General features: G+C 40.9%; 1 protein-coding gene across 1 annotated transcript in view; it reads right to left on the bottom strand.

The window, feature by feature from the left end:
- Positions 1-15,529, bottom strand: part of khdrbs3 (KH domain containing, RNA binding, signal transduction associated 3) — an 82,277-nt gene that overhangs the window by 39,780 nt on the left and 26,968 nt on the right. The window contains exon 2 of the mRNA XM_076075312.1: positions 2,124-2,242. Within this exon, the coding sequence (XP_075931427.1) occupies positions 2,124-2,242 (119 nt within the window). The remainder of the gene's footprint in view (positions 1-2,123; positions 2,243-15,529) is intronic.

Genomic DNA, 15,529 nt, shown 5'->3' with positions numbered 1-15,529 from the left:
GGTGATGCTCGCAGCTCAGGAGAAAACCCATTCAAGTCAGACCGATCACTCTTGCCATTGCTACCTGTCAGATAGAACAAATTGAATTTGTCTTCCTTCGGTGGCTTGTTGGAGCTCTAAACAGCGCATTAGTACTACTACTTATCAAAGCTGTCAACGCAAATCTGTTTAGCTGTGAACCTCGGAGACGTAGAACAGCCTCCGGATGACACTACGTGCAAACATCCACAGCCCTCAGGGTCCGGCTCTTCATCAGAGTGCACGTCAATGTCTGGTGATGTAATGACTCTCTTTCTCAGAGTAAATGCAAAACCAACAAGTGAACTTAGATTTGGTGATTAGCAGGTAAAAAGACATTCCGTCCACTATCGGGTGAGTTTGGTGTTTAAAAATCAACTTTTTAAAAGGTTTACGGTTCACAAATAACTGTTGCTTTGACAGCCTTTCAATGACTATATTGAATTCTGAAGCAGGTCCTGACTAAACACGGATATATAGCCACTGAAATGTGTTGAAGACAATGTCTATAAGCTGCCATCTAAAGATCTTTATCTAACGAGATGCAGATTATTAACAGACGAGTACCATGGAAATGCATATGAATGTGAACATGTAACATATATTTTGATAGATTAGAATCAGGACTATGTGGTCACTGTGGTTACTTGTTGTTGAAACAATTTTCACTGTCATTTTTGTCACATTTTCTCACAGAATCTCATATGACAAGAATTTGAGCGTAAATGAAAACGCTGGAAATTTTTTCAGTGACAGTTATTTTAAGAGTGTTGACAGAGGATGTGTTTCTCACGGAAGCTCAAGTGGCTTCATGTTGAATTTTTAAAGCTACGTGTTAAATGAATAGCTGCTTTTGGACAAATTTTTACTCCCTGCATGTTAAACCGACTTTAACGATTTTAACGTGCATGTCATTAAAATTCTAGTGTCATTGTGCAGAAAAGCATTTTTTGGGGCAAATTAAACCCAAATGCACCTCTAGAGCTTCATTGGTTCAGTGTTTCTTGTATCCACACGCTGCAGGTTACCGCTGTCCTTCCCCCTGGAGGGCTGAGGTGAAAACTTGAGTGATGTTCCCGTCTAAGTGTGGCCCTCTCACTTTTACACCAACCTCCCCATCGTGCTCCCAGCGGGAAATCCCTGTCATGCACCGAGCGCAAGGCTCCAATAAACGCTGCTGCCGGTGAAGGCTCCTCGCGGTGGGCGAGGCTGAAGTGCTCTCAAATGTGGCAACAGTGTTATCGCTCAAAGCGGCTTCACGTGGAGGTCATCGCGAAGCCGGCTGTCTAGGACCCTATACATGTGACTTATGTGCTGCATTGCAATCGCACTCCCACCCTTCAAGCTATTCATTTTCATGACAAAAAAAGACCACTAGAACTTGAAAAACACCTTAAAAAGGGTCATAACAAATCCACTGCACACTCGAGAAAAATAAAATCTATTGTGAGATAATTCCTTTGAATCATATATTCATAAATATTCATTGACAAATCAATATAAGACATCAATGCGTCATTGAACAAGGTCAGTGTAATAGAGAGGTGTGTGTATGAAAAGAGTGAGAATTATGTCCCTTTCGCTCATGCAGTCTAAGCCGGAAATGTTCAGAAACATTTCCCGCATGGGGTCCTGTGTGAATGGGAGCAGGCATTGATATCCAGGCAAATCTGTACCGCCGACCTCCACCTCACGTGTGAAAAGGCGCAAGATGGAAATGCTCCTGAACGTAGCGCATGTGTGAATAGTGAAAATCACAAATGGCGTGAGAAAGGTTATCCCAGTCATTTACCGGGAGCCGTGTGTGAAAGAGTCTTCACAGTCCTAACATTTCAAAAGCGTAAAACAATTCTGAAGAAGGACAGGAAGTAACTTCCCTAATATAGTCCTACCCCAGTTCTGTCAGCCAACATCCTCCAGATATGCTACATCTGCTAACATAAAGCGTCAACAAAAAGCTTCAAGTGGCTCTTGTAAGGGATCTAAATCAAACCCGGAGCTGCTGTAGTTGGCTTCATTATCTATAAATATCACAATCTAAAATTCTCTCTCTATGCACTTGACATTCTGGGAGAAGTCTCTGGCGGTGGTACTACAGCACTTACTTTAGGAAACTGCTTGACTGGTATTAAAATTTTCTGGCCCAGTTTCATGTTCTTGTTGATGACGACGTCGATGAACTTCTCCTCGTCCTTGTCCTCGTCTTTCTGGATTTTTTCAATCTCTGAAAAAGAAGGAAAAGGAAAAGTAATGAGTCGGGGGTTTGACCAGCAGCAAATATAAAAGACTCTAAAATGACTTTAGTGACAACTAACATGATCATTATCAACCAGTAGAACATGTTGGGTTGTACACTCATGCGCTTTCTTTCCACGAGAGAGATAAGAAGATCAATAACTTTCTCATGGCTAGCCTAGCTTAGCATAACAACTTCAAACACAGGTTTTGTAATCTTTGTACAGGAACAATGGTACCAAACATGGCAACCTCACTGTGACTACCAGACCCAGCGAATAGCTCCAGCGCATACATCCATCTTAACCTACAACACATTTCAAAAGGCCCAAACGGTTGTCTTCAAATGCAAAGCTTCAAAACAAAGAAAGATATTTGATAACCTGGAACCTGTTAATGTTTAAAAGACTTAAACAGGAAACCTATTACCATAACCGTTGTTGATACATTTGTATATGTGTTGGTCTGCAGATTGAACCCTTTTAGGCACAGTAACCAAAGGATATTAGATCCCTTCAGCATCATTCATCTAACCTTTTGGCTCAGTCTCGATCACAATAATGCTTTTCAATTTGAGCAGAGATGCCAATTTACGTAAAAACAGAAAAATAATAATGGCGAGGACACTGGAGCGTGCACCTCCGGGCTACCAAAAATGTTGGCTGTCACAGTTCTTCTTGTGGGAGAGGTAGACTCTGATGCATTTGGAGATGTAACCTTGACCGTTTAATCAGATGGATAGCATCTGTGTTTCAGTGCCAGGAAAATGGTTTTGCAGCGAGGGCAGCTGAGAGGTGCGCGGAGGTTACGACAAAGACTCCAAGCTAAAAGCCCAGCAGGGGAAAGGGTGAGGCAGAGGGCAAACTCCATCACAGATTTATTTCTGGTGTTCAAAACTAATTTTGAATGGAAGGAAAAAAAACAAGATTAAAAACAGAGAGGTCGGGATGCTTTAGCTGTAACAGTTCACATTTTAATAGAGATTTCTTTATTTAGATTGGTTCAGATTCAGATGTGATGGTGAGATTCAGGTGAAATAAACCCTTTTTCAATGTGAAAACATGACAAACTCAAACATGCTCACGTCCCACGACCAGATATACCACGTACCCATTTTTTCAATTACACCAGATCAGACACAAGCTGAGCATATCGGCACTGCAAACCGGAAACTATAAAGGCAGCGGTGATTTCTCAACAAAGCTCGGCAGCAATACTGCGGAATGTAATTAAAACCTTTTGATATGAGTGTTAACAAGGATGAAAGAGGTACCAGTGAGATGGAGATATCTTTAAGCTTCAGTTTATCTGAAGGGGGGGCAGAGAGTGCACACGTTCTGAGAAAAGACAACATTAATATTAATGCATCGCCTAGCAACATGCCAAGACAGAGTTTCCTCCTCCCACCAGGCGTTGTCCTCAAAACATTCAGGCTCTGATGTATTGGGAGATTGTGAGTGAGATTGTGTTTCAACTTCAAATCATTCAATGGGGTTTTTTTTTTTTCAAAGCTTACAGAACCATTTTTTTCCGACTTGCCTGCGAAGACAATTTTGCATTTCAAGTCCAGATAAACACCGACAGTGCACGCCAATCAATCGGCAGGTGCAATAAGCAGCCAAACATGCAGCTTCAAATGAGCTCAACATCTGAGCACGGCAACACGGAATCAGCTGGTGTGAACTAACCGACTGCAGTTCTTTCAAAAGGTCTTGTTTGTGCCGCAATTTTTGTGGGAGAAAATGTGGCGACGTGAGCTGAGAACCACCTCCATCTCCGAGTCCGTACCAAGTGTTCAAAAGAAAGAGATTTAAACATCACTGAAGCAAGCAAAATCTGCCTGTTGTGTTCTTCTTTTTCTTCCAGCTCTATGAGACTTCTCTCTTTCGGCTGTGAATAGCCAGCGTGGTGTAATTTGGCCGTTTGCGAGGCGCTACGCATACCTTTTTATTGAATAAGTGCCTTAGAATGCTGGAAGTCATTCAAACGCACATCGAGAAGTCTCGTTCTCGATTGTTATGGTATGTAATACACACCTTCCATTCAACCACATTGACGTGGTATGTGAAGATTAATAAAGCTTTTAAAGCCAATGTGTCTCAGCTGCTCTCAGACCCAAATGGAACGGATTCCATAGAATATTAATATTTTTGAAGATTCCCTTAAGGTGCATACTGTTTGACTATATGTGCTCTGGGGGAGCCACTCGGCCTATAATATTGTTGAATATGTACATCACTTTCTCCTGATGAGGGCTTCTGGGTTTTGAGGTTCCAAAATGCTTTAATATAACTAAGATTAGAATGTAAGTCTCGGTTATTACAACTCTGGTATCATTTTTCTACTTTTGGCCATTTGCGAATATGGTGATTTTGCTAAAACACAGTCCGACGGCAAGATACGTGAGCAGTAAGACAATTAGACACGTTGTAAACGATGCCACAGCTCACAACACGTTCAACTATACAACAGTTTAATAAACTGCTTTAGTTTGAGGTAAAACCTGGGACGTCATTAAGGAAAACTGTGCACAAGCTAAAGGTATTTTATAAGAGCTGGATGATAAAGTCAAAAAGAACGGCCAGTCACTTGACAAAAAATATAATGCAGTGCGCAAAAGCCATTTTCTAGCTTCTAAGTTTACTACATTGTGTAGCTCACTGCACACTTATACTTGACTTGTAATGCAAATGAATTTCCTTTGTGGACTCCTTAAAAAAAAAACTCAATGTAGTAGAAATTCACAACAGTAAGAGTAAAAAATTGTAGAAGTCTTGTCAAACGTTTAACAGAAGTCTATTTTGTAATTGGTGTCGACAAAATCTCAGGAATTTACTTTGTGAGAACAATTGTATTATGATTCAAATGAGGCGATTGTCAGATTGTCCCAACCACAATGTCGCAATTGGACAGTGATACAATTATTCACAGTTAGAAGGTTAGAAAGTTAGAACCTCTCAAGTTCTCTTGTATTATTCTTCACACGCCCACTTCAATACCTTTTCATGAGTACAACTGAGTGCAACGCCATGCCTGTCTTTGAGGAGAGGCCGTTGAAAAGTGTGTGCCATTATCCACGTTGTACGATTCCTTGCATATCACCCTGTTCTTCACCTGGCCATGAAGTGTGCCTATTTCATACTGTGTCTGTTGCACATTTGCAGATCCTCTAAGGTAAATGACTCAAATTATACTGGAGGAATGAAACAAATTCAGTTAAGAGAATAGCCAACATATTTAAACAGCAACATCCCCCTTCAGTGAAAATTGCTGCATGTATATATATGTGCAACAATATATAGGGCAATCGTCCTCCAGAGAACGTAGACCAGAGAGTCAAACAGAACTGAAGAAAAAATCTGCAAATTTAATATTTCATTGAGTCATTTCATTTGGGTCTCTGCGCAGCTGAGACATATTGGCTTTAAAAGCTGAATTTCATATTTTTGCATAGCTTCACAAGCCTGCCTTGCTGAATGGCAATCCCAGATCGGAACAATTAACTTGGTGACTCCAAAACTAACGTAATACCAGTGTTGTGATGAACTGTGATTATCCTTTAAGCAAAAAAACACTAACAATATCTGCCTCTCTTGTTTCCGTGGGATCAGTGCATCAATTATATCAACTTTACAACCATTGCACATATTAAAAATATACTTAGTCTATAAAATGCGCCCCTCTGGGTGACAACAACCGCACACCATCCCAGCTGTCTGCCCTTCTATTAGAAATGGATTCACTTAAAAGCAGCTCTGTGATTTAGGCCTGCCCATTTAAAATTCATAAACTGGGTAGATTTTGTGGGATTATGCATGACTTCAGCTACGTGCTGGAGAGTTGGGGAATGGGGACTGAGGCAATTGGGTCATTAAGTCTCCCAATTTCGTGTTGAGGGGCGCGATACATCACGAGTACAGAATCTGCACACCGGGTGCATCCCTTGTTACAGGACGTAAGGGAGAGTCACATGTACAGTAATAGGATCATGTGTCAATGCATCGGACATTATTCTGATCTGTAATGCACACGGAATATGTCTACCGCTTTACGGCAGTGTTTTATTTTTTTTTAATAGATTTTTAAGCTGAACACAATTTTGTTTGTTTTAATATAAATTGACATGTTTCATCTGCAAGATTCTGCCTCCCTTCACATTAAAGTCAGTGAGCCTCTTCAGTGTGAAACCCTCGGCTCTATAAACCCTTTAAGCTTTGATTTGTTCTGTAATTGTCATATTAAAACTTTTTCTTTAAGCTTTACCCAAATTGATGACAAAGGATGGAAACTAATTTGACTCTAAATTAGACCAGCAATTGACACAAATAATTTCTTTACCTAAACCTTAGCCCGTTTACCTAGCTTAGCATGAATACTAGACGCTAAGGGAAACAGCTAGCGTGATTTTCTTCACAGTTAAAAAATACACTGACCAACATCTCTAAAATTGTACCGTTTGCTTAGTCTGAGTAACAAAGACCAAAAGGTTTGAAGCGACATTTGGGGATTTTAGGCTGTTCTTCTGCAGCTGTTTCCCCCTTGCTTCCAGTATTTATGCTAAGCTAAGCCGACTGTCTCCTTTCTCTCGCTCCATATGCATCGCACCGATATGTGAGTGGTATCAATCTTGTCATCGAAATCTTGGCAAAGAATTCGATAAACATACTATCAAAATGTTGAACCGTTTCCTTTAATGTCAATGAAACAGATCCGGAAAATTCAGTCAGTGCGTGCTGGAGGATAACCCAAATGCACTGGGTGGAAAGCAGAGAACGCCGGTCTATCAATGGACACTATTGGCTTTACTTGCTTCACATTGCAATATAAGGGAGTGTTTACTTTCCACTTGTATCATAGTTTTTATTTCCCATAACTGATTACCAATAACATCACAGTGTTTAGAGCCAGGGTTGCTTTAATTTAAATGTGAAAAATAGCATTGGGTCAGCAGCTCTCTAATATCTAATAAAGCGGTGTGGGTGCCCTGAGTGGTGGTGCCACTTTGGTAAACAATATGTGTGAAGTTCCCAGCTAACAAATATAATGAGAAGTACATTCTCCCTGGTGTCTGCACTGATTCAAACACAATTATTCAAGACCTCACAGATTCTTTGAATGTTCGAGGGAATTCTGACACCGGATTGTGTCTCACACTTTGAATTCGACACAGGCGATGGATCGTAGATCTTATGACCCATTTTGCTATGGTGTGAGCGGAGGGTGTGGATGAGACCATGGCAGCATGGAAAGCAATGAAAGCCCAACCTGTGTTTCCTTTCACAGAGTGAGAGGAGCCTTATAACCCCGTGTCTTGCTTCAATTTAGCAGAACTGACTGGTGCTTCAGAATTAATTGTACATAAATGTTCGTGGCTCAACCTACAGTTATTTATCTAACTGTGATATTTATCGAAGTGCGTCGCCCGAGGGCAATGTACGTATCTCACAGAAACCTTTAGCTGCAGTAAATACCGACTGTCGGATGTTACAGCCGCCTTTGTGTACGATTAAGGACTATTCTTTGGTCTAAAATTATAGGTGAAGCATTTGACATTCCAATTAATCAAACTGTTTCATTGTGTTTGCTGTTAAGTGTCGAGATGCATTTCTTACTTCTGCTCGCATTCCTAGTCACAAAATAGCAGAAAAACATTGCATTCATTTGTATTATATGGACGTTATTATAATTTGCACCACTATTCATTTCCGCTCAGCACGGACAGGATGCACCTGCATAGAAGAGCTTAGCTCACAGTATGTTTCCTTCTGTAAATAATTTAATTGAATATCAGGAGACAGTGAGTTTCCTTTGGCTTCAACAAGCTGAGGCAATAAACATATATCTTGTCTAAATAGCACAATGGTAGTTGGCAGCTTTCCGCCACTTCCTTTATGCGACTGATGCTGTATGTGGCTGTCTGCGGCAGACAGACTCATTATTTTGTTGTTTTGCAATTACGGGTCAAATGAATGAAATGCTCAAACATGAATGCCACATCATTATTCTCATTTTCCAGCTTCTAACCAGCATAACGTGCTTATATAAACACAATCAAAAGGACATTGAAGTCGCTCGGAAAGTTGCAATATTCAAAGTAAAATGGAAGAAAAATTCCAGATGGAAGCTTATTTAATATTGAATTGAGCGAGCATGTGTTTTACTGCTTATTAATTAAAGAGGAACATGTTATTTCTTATTTTTAAAGTCACATGGAAAAAATAAAAAATGTAAACCTAGTTTTTAGGGTTTTTACACTGCAAATTCACATCAAATACTTGTTCTTGCTAAATTATAGCGATCTGTATTTTATCACTGCAACATTTAAAATCCTTAGACATTCTAGGTATAACACAGAGCAACCAAGTCTTTATTCATGTATAAAAACTAATCCACACAGGGTTAAGATTGAAAATGTCCGAGTCTCAATAAATTTGGACAAACGATGGTACTTTGGAGATGTTTTATGTTGTTGCTTCCGCCCATAAAGACTGCACTCGACTGACAGACCGCTGAGGGTTTCAGGCAGTATGGTCAGTGCCAGAAACAGTTTGCCCCACACACATTTCATGTGCGCTACCAGTGTGACCACACGCATTTAGCGTGAATCATGGTGTCAAGGCTTTGACCCTTGAAAAAGAAACACTAACGCTCAAAAAAAAAAAAATATATATATATATCGCCTCGACTCGCTCCTGTCCTGAAATCTCAATTTCACTCTGGCTTCTCCGTTGCCTTGACAAGGTCAGGCTGGCAGCAGGAATTCGTCTCGCCCCCTAATCTGGAGATTACATTCTCGGCGGCCGGGCAAGGCCCTCCCCTCCCTCCTTCCCCTTTCTTTTCTGCCTCTCTCCCTGAAACCCTGCCAGCCTGACTCTCTACTGCGAGGTAACGAGCCAAGACCCGCTTACAGTGTAGAGATAATGTCCACGGATTAAGACACAGAACCCCTCGAGTGGTGCCTCTTTCATTTCAGTATCCGGCCTGTGAAGCATCATAAATACATCCAGCCAGTGAGGGACTCCATTCTGTGGATCTCCGAGGAAGTCCAACCCTGTCCTCTTCTGGAAGCGTGTGGCAGCAGATGATCTTAATCCCCCAAACTAATGGCGAAAGCATTAGACAAATATAAAACGTTTTCTCTGCAAAAATCATGGGATCTCTAGGAATGCTCTTGTCACTCTCGGGGTGAGTCACACATTTCAAATGGTTGAGTAAGAACATTAAAGTTCCTTCATGATCCCCTTGGGTGGTGGGGTTGTTCAAAGTGCTAAAGCTTGTTTTTAAGGCCTTTAAGGGTTCAACTCGCCTTAAAGATGCCAGAACTGCTACAGGCTCCATCCTCCGTGTGACAGCATTCCATCTACCTCAGGCCTGTGTTGTTTGCTTATCATTAAGATAGTGGCAGGGTGCATTTATCTTGGCACCTGTTCATTTAAAGACTTGCTTGCACGGAGATTATCAAAGTGTTCTCAACCTGCCAGAGGATTTTGCTTTACAAATTTGTCCTCATCCATGAAATCCTGAGCAGCTGCATTAAACAGCAAAGCGTAATAGAGGGAGGTTTTATAGGGCAAGGCATCAACAGTACGTGTCTTGCAAGTATCCGCAGTTGTGCCTGTTGCAATAATGTGGCATTGATATTGGGGTCATGTGTGGTTTAAAATTGAACAAGTGGGAATTTTAAAAATCACAGCCCGTTGTCATTCCCATGGCGTCAAATACTGATGCTTTGATCACGCCCCTCGGCGTCTGATACCGACGACAAGTAACTACAGTGTAAAGAGTTCAGAGAACATGCTTGAGAGTGTGATGTCTTTGTATTAAGACCAACAAAAGTGGGAAGGAGGGGAGGTAAATAGACTAAACAAACACGGGACTTTCAACCAGGAGTCCGGTGTTCGTGTCCCAAAGTGTTGAGAGACGTTTAAAGGCAGGATCGGTTAATCTTGAGAAACTAGCAAGCAGCACTAGCTCCAAAAGCTGCTAAATAAGAGAGTCGCCAAGTCGTCAACACCGACAGCCAGTCCCCTTCAGGCCTCCATCCAAAGCCACTCCCCCAAAATTATAATTATGAACATAAACAACACCAACATGGCTATTGTTGGTGCTGGCAGCTGTGAAGCTAGCAGCTTGTGGAAGACCCAGGGGACGAGCAATGAGGCAGAATATGGGCAAGCAGGTCGGTAGCCCGTCAAATCAGGGCAGTCAGGTTGTTTTCTTTCTTTTCGTCAGAGTATTTGATTCATTGAAGTTTTTGAAGATTATTCCCAACCCTGCCTTTTAAGTTTCCGTGTTTTCCGTGCTGATGTTACGTTATTGATGTTGCGTAGTTTCCCTACTCATTTAAAACCCTACCATTATGTTTCTCCTAAACCTAACTAAGTGGTGTTTTTGTTTGAATGTACAACCACGAGGAGTGACACTAAGCTGACAAAGTGTCCGTTTTTGACGAATTGGAATGAGAACGGGATAAAAAAACTAGGTGAAGGACCAGGGACCGAGAAGTGTAAATTGGCAAGGGAGCAACACACTACACTCATGAGAAATGATGTGGTGACTTAGAAAGGATCCCTCCTAACAAGGTTCCAGGATTTCCCTCCCTGCATTACAAAAGCTAGTGCATTCTCTCGTCACACTGGTCCTTTAAAGGCATAAGCGATTATATTTATATTCACTGAGCAGTCGACGGAGGCAGACGCAGGAAGGTTCAGAAGAATCCACGAGACATGAAAGTAAGTGTTTGTGTGGGCCCACCTCATGCTCCTCAGATGATGAAGTACAATGCAAATATTGGACACAAACTCAGTGAGTCAGTGAAATTACCGCGTCATGTATGAGCTCTTACTTCATCTTTGATAAAGTAGACTTTTTAGCAGTTGGGGACACTTTTGCTGAGCTGTTAAAAAACATTTAAAATGTCCATTAATGCATATTTAGAGGAGAAAACAAATTCTACTGATCATTAAATAAATAACTTGACCTCGGCATCCCAGCAACTCACAACAGAAGCGTTAGGTGTGTTAATGAATATTATAATGAGACGCTCTGTATAACTTGCTGACTATGCGAAACAGAGCGGCTGTAAGTTCCAAAGCAAATTTATAGAACATTCAAAACTGTAGCCTAAAAAATGCTGAATATGCAATGAGTTTGATCCTCAAGCCTCCTATAATATTCCCACATGCATAATTAACAATATTTCTCATCACAACATGTTTTTGCACAATGGATTAGAAATCATCAAAATGCTCTGTTTTCTTAAAATCAGCAGACATGTGTTTTTATGGCTGCTCTTTGACAGATCTGTGAGGGTTTCCATGCTGTGAGTATTTTACTGGAGAAGGATGCATTATTAAACGTGAGGAGCTGATTCCCGAAAGAGGCACCGTATCCTCAGCAAACCTTGAGCAAAACCCTGTCCACTGTAAAGTCTGTCTTAAGTTTGAGCTATGACATTTGTTTAATCTTGTTCAAAAGGTTTGTTTTCTTCAGGGATACCATGTTTTTCAAGAGGCATCTTTTATTTATTATTATAATTAAGTTTGGTGAAACTTAATTATTCCTATGTCTTGTCTTGGCCTAGTTTGTTTTTGGGAAAAGAAGTCAATTGAAATCCTGAAGCTGATGTTAGTGTTGAGGTGGTCCCCAATAGTGACAAGAGCCTTGCTACTAGGAAGTGAAAACATACAAGAACGCAAGTTGAACATGAAGAGTGAGGACGGTTCATCAGGGTGTGGAGTTAGGTAAACAGCTAACTGAACTAAACCAATGGTATCAACAATACAGAGGTTTCCCACGACTAAGAATTTACATAGTCGAATCTGATCGGTCAAGTCTTGCCTATAGTCGACTGATCGTTGAATCATGTCTATTTTTTTATTGCTCATTGATCACCCTCTATTTAAGGTTTTTGTATCTAAAGAAAAATATTAAAAACAACATTATTGGCTGAGATACACATTGCAATTGCTTCGTTGTTGTTTCAGAATAATATGTTGTGTATGTGTATGTGTGTGTGTGTGTGTGTGTGTGTGTGTGGTGCTGTCCGTGGTACTGAAACAGAGCTGACATCCATCGACAAGAAGACAGTTTCTCATCCTGCTTCCATTTCGTGGTTGTAATTTAAACATATTCCCTGTTAAAGCCCTAATTACATTTTCCCTATTGTACTAATTCACAGCCAGAAGGGAAACTGCAGGGAAGCGAAGGGACAGTCAACGGGAGATGCTGGAAACAGCTGTTAGGACTATTTGCAGCTAACAGGTGTTTCTACGCATCTCCCCCAGCCGATTTTAGAGAATTGTTCATAAACTCAAAATAGCTCTGTGATAGTTTTTTTACGTGAGTGCTCTGATTATTACATGTTGGGCTATTCTTTGATTTTGAAATATCCATGTTATCTATAAATGATGTCAAGCCACTTTTTTCGAGCCTAATGCAGAGTGACCCACTGCGTCTATAATGATGGTGAAACCTTGCGATAAATATTAAAGAGGCTTAAGGATGAATAAAAAAAAACAACGCACATTAAATCAATAAATAACACATGTAATGAGAACATTATGTAATTGCAGGGTCTTTACACGTATCTGCGGTCAAGGATGAGCCTCCATTATAACAGAAGAGGACCACATGCCTGGCTGAGATCTGATCCTTAATAAAAGGCCTGTATGATCCCGATACATTGAACTAACACTAGAAGACACCCACTTAGTGTTCTGTGCTCAGATTACATCTTAGATGAATCACCATCTTTGTTTAGCAATCTGCAGTGCCGGTGCAGCCTGTGATGCTTTCTCTTCATTAGGCTGTCCGCAGACCGGTGAGTGGACAACAAAACACCGAGCCCCAGTGGACCAATGTCCCGAATGAACAGCTGGGAAGGAAAAAGGATGGAAAGATAAATCCTTTTACACATGAGTTAATTAACAATAAATCATCCATCTGGTCACACCCCAACCTTTAGTATAAACCTGGACATTAACATGAAAGGACCACAGCAAGGCCACTTCATCCCAGAATTAACACGAGCCGATGTTTATCGGTTCGACATCCCTTTGCCTAATGAAGTTTCCCATAAAAGTGTCATTAGGCTGTGAAAGGGTGTTGGGGGAGGGGGGAGGGGAGATTCGAGGATGAAAATGAAAACTGTGCCGCTTAATGTACATCATTATCTGGGCCTCATCTCAGGGTGCATTATCAAAATACACTGAATCACCATAACTGGTAACGACCAGACCTCCTTCATTTTTTATTTCAATTACTCGTTGCGCGTCAATTAAAACTGCAGACAAATGCACGAAAAGCGCGTAAGTGCCTCTTAAAAGCATTCGGCGCTGGGTTGGACGTACACACACACACACACTCTGGTAAATAGAGAAATTAATTTCCACACTAAGTCAGAGCGCATTAGAGAGGCATTAAAGTGTGGTTATGATATCATCACATGCATATTATTTTTCTAAAATCTTCCAGCGCGGCGTTAAGCAAACGCGCCGCCTCTCAGCACCGCTTGTCCTCTGAAGCTCGGTCGACCTCCTGCTCCTAGCTGAGCCAAATCAATTAGATTGCAGTTTGTCATCTTTTCATGGTCGTGAGCATCGAGCAAATCCAAGAACAAAAAGATCAATATTGCAAATGAAATAAAGCGCTTGATGTTCTCCAGCGGAGATGCACTCATGTCTACACAGTGTTTGGCAACAACGGCGAGGCGCTGGCAAAGACTCCCTGGATCAGCTCTAAATACAAATACATCCTCTGTTTTATTACCAGAGATTATCTGACAGTTTTGTATTTGAGATTAATAGGCGATGCGGCTGAGCGCATGATCCCGTCTTTCCAACTTTCTTCCATTACAGGTTGCTCATTGTGTTTCCTAACGAAACATGAATGTGGAACTATGTTAGCTTCTCAAAGAGGCGGAAACACTTCCGCTCAATATCAGTCTAACCATCAGGAGTTTGGGGTTCAGTGTCTTGCACGAAAGGTGCTTTGACGTGTGGAAAAGAGGAGCTGGGGATCTAGCCGACAACCCTTCAGCCAGTGGACGTTCAGTGTATTGTTAGCTTATTAGTGAGAAAGCTTGTTTCGAAAAAGGTAAATTCCTAAAGGAGACTGATAAAATACTGCTACATCGCTTCCAGTCATTTATCTTTCAGCCTCCATTGAGGCAGCAGAAATAGCTTCTGTCTGTTAGCATTAGCACACATGCTGGATTCTTCACATACGCGTGACAAGAGTATTGCATTGTGCGAAAAATGTTGACTCATCGTACGCTCTTTCAGAAAGCCAAAAGATGTTTGAATTCATTTTCACCTGGTGGAAAAACACTGAGATTGATATTTTACAAAGCCCAGCTAGCGGGCAGTAATGAGTTGGTAATTAGATGTAAAGAGTTGAATGAGGCAGTTAAGCTTTGCTGCGCTGTATAACATGCTGCTATTTCTTTCTCCATCTTTGACTGTGTTAAAAGAAAACATTCAAATGTTAAAGATTGTGGCTCAAACGCACAATGAGAATGATCAGTGTTTCTATTTCAATGAAATTGAGAGTCTGAGGCTGCGATTAAGTGTTGCTTTGAGCAGAATGTTAATGCGAGTATGACGAAATGATTGCGATGACTCTGCTAACACGCTGATATCTCAGTCTGGACCAAAGTGATGAACCAAACAACCCAACAGCAGACATTGTCATCCCTAGAAGCTAAGCTGCTAGCATGGCTAAAACACCCGAGTAGAACACATATGAATAGAAATGATCCAACACTTGAAATTTACACTTTGTTTTAAATAATAATTTCAGAATTCAGAATTTTCTTAAGAGATCCTCTACAGTAAAAACAGGAAAGAAGCCAAATCAGATAATACATCTTGCTGCAGCACTTTAGTCACGATGAGGTGAAAATGGATGAATGAAAATAAAAGTTTGCGTTTTTTTAAATGTATACATTTTGATTGTGAAATTACACTCCGATTTCACCAAATCCTGTTTAAATAATAAATAAACCTTTCCCTTTACTTCTTATTATAAATGCAGTAGAATTGTGCAGGTGTTTATAAAAGGCGCGCTCACTGTGATGTTAATAAATTGCAGATGATTTTAGTATTCAGGAGGTTTTCAAATGACTGTCAGAAGTCGCAGACAAGCTTACAATAACGTAGTCCAACAGCCGCTCGTGTCATTGACACTGTTTACTTTACTTCGCCTGCTCACATCCTCAGCGCACCTTACAACATTAACTCAAGAGTCCCATTAAAGATAAGGGCATCCTTTCTGT

Source organism: Anarhichas minor, unplaced genomic scaffold (assembly GCF_050575085.1).
Source record: "Anarhichas minor isolate MPS153535 unplaced genomic scaffold, ASM5057508v1 ptg000051l, whole genome shotgun sequence".
Lineage (NCBI taxonomy): Eukaryota > Metazoa > Chordata > Actinopteri > Perciformes > Anarhichadidae > Anarhichas > Anarhichas minor.
This window is presented reverse-complemented; position numbering and strand designations above follow the sequence as displayed.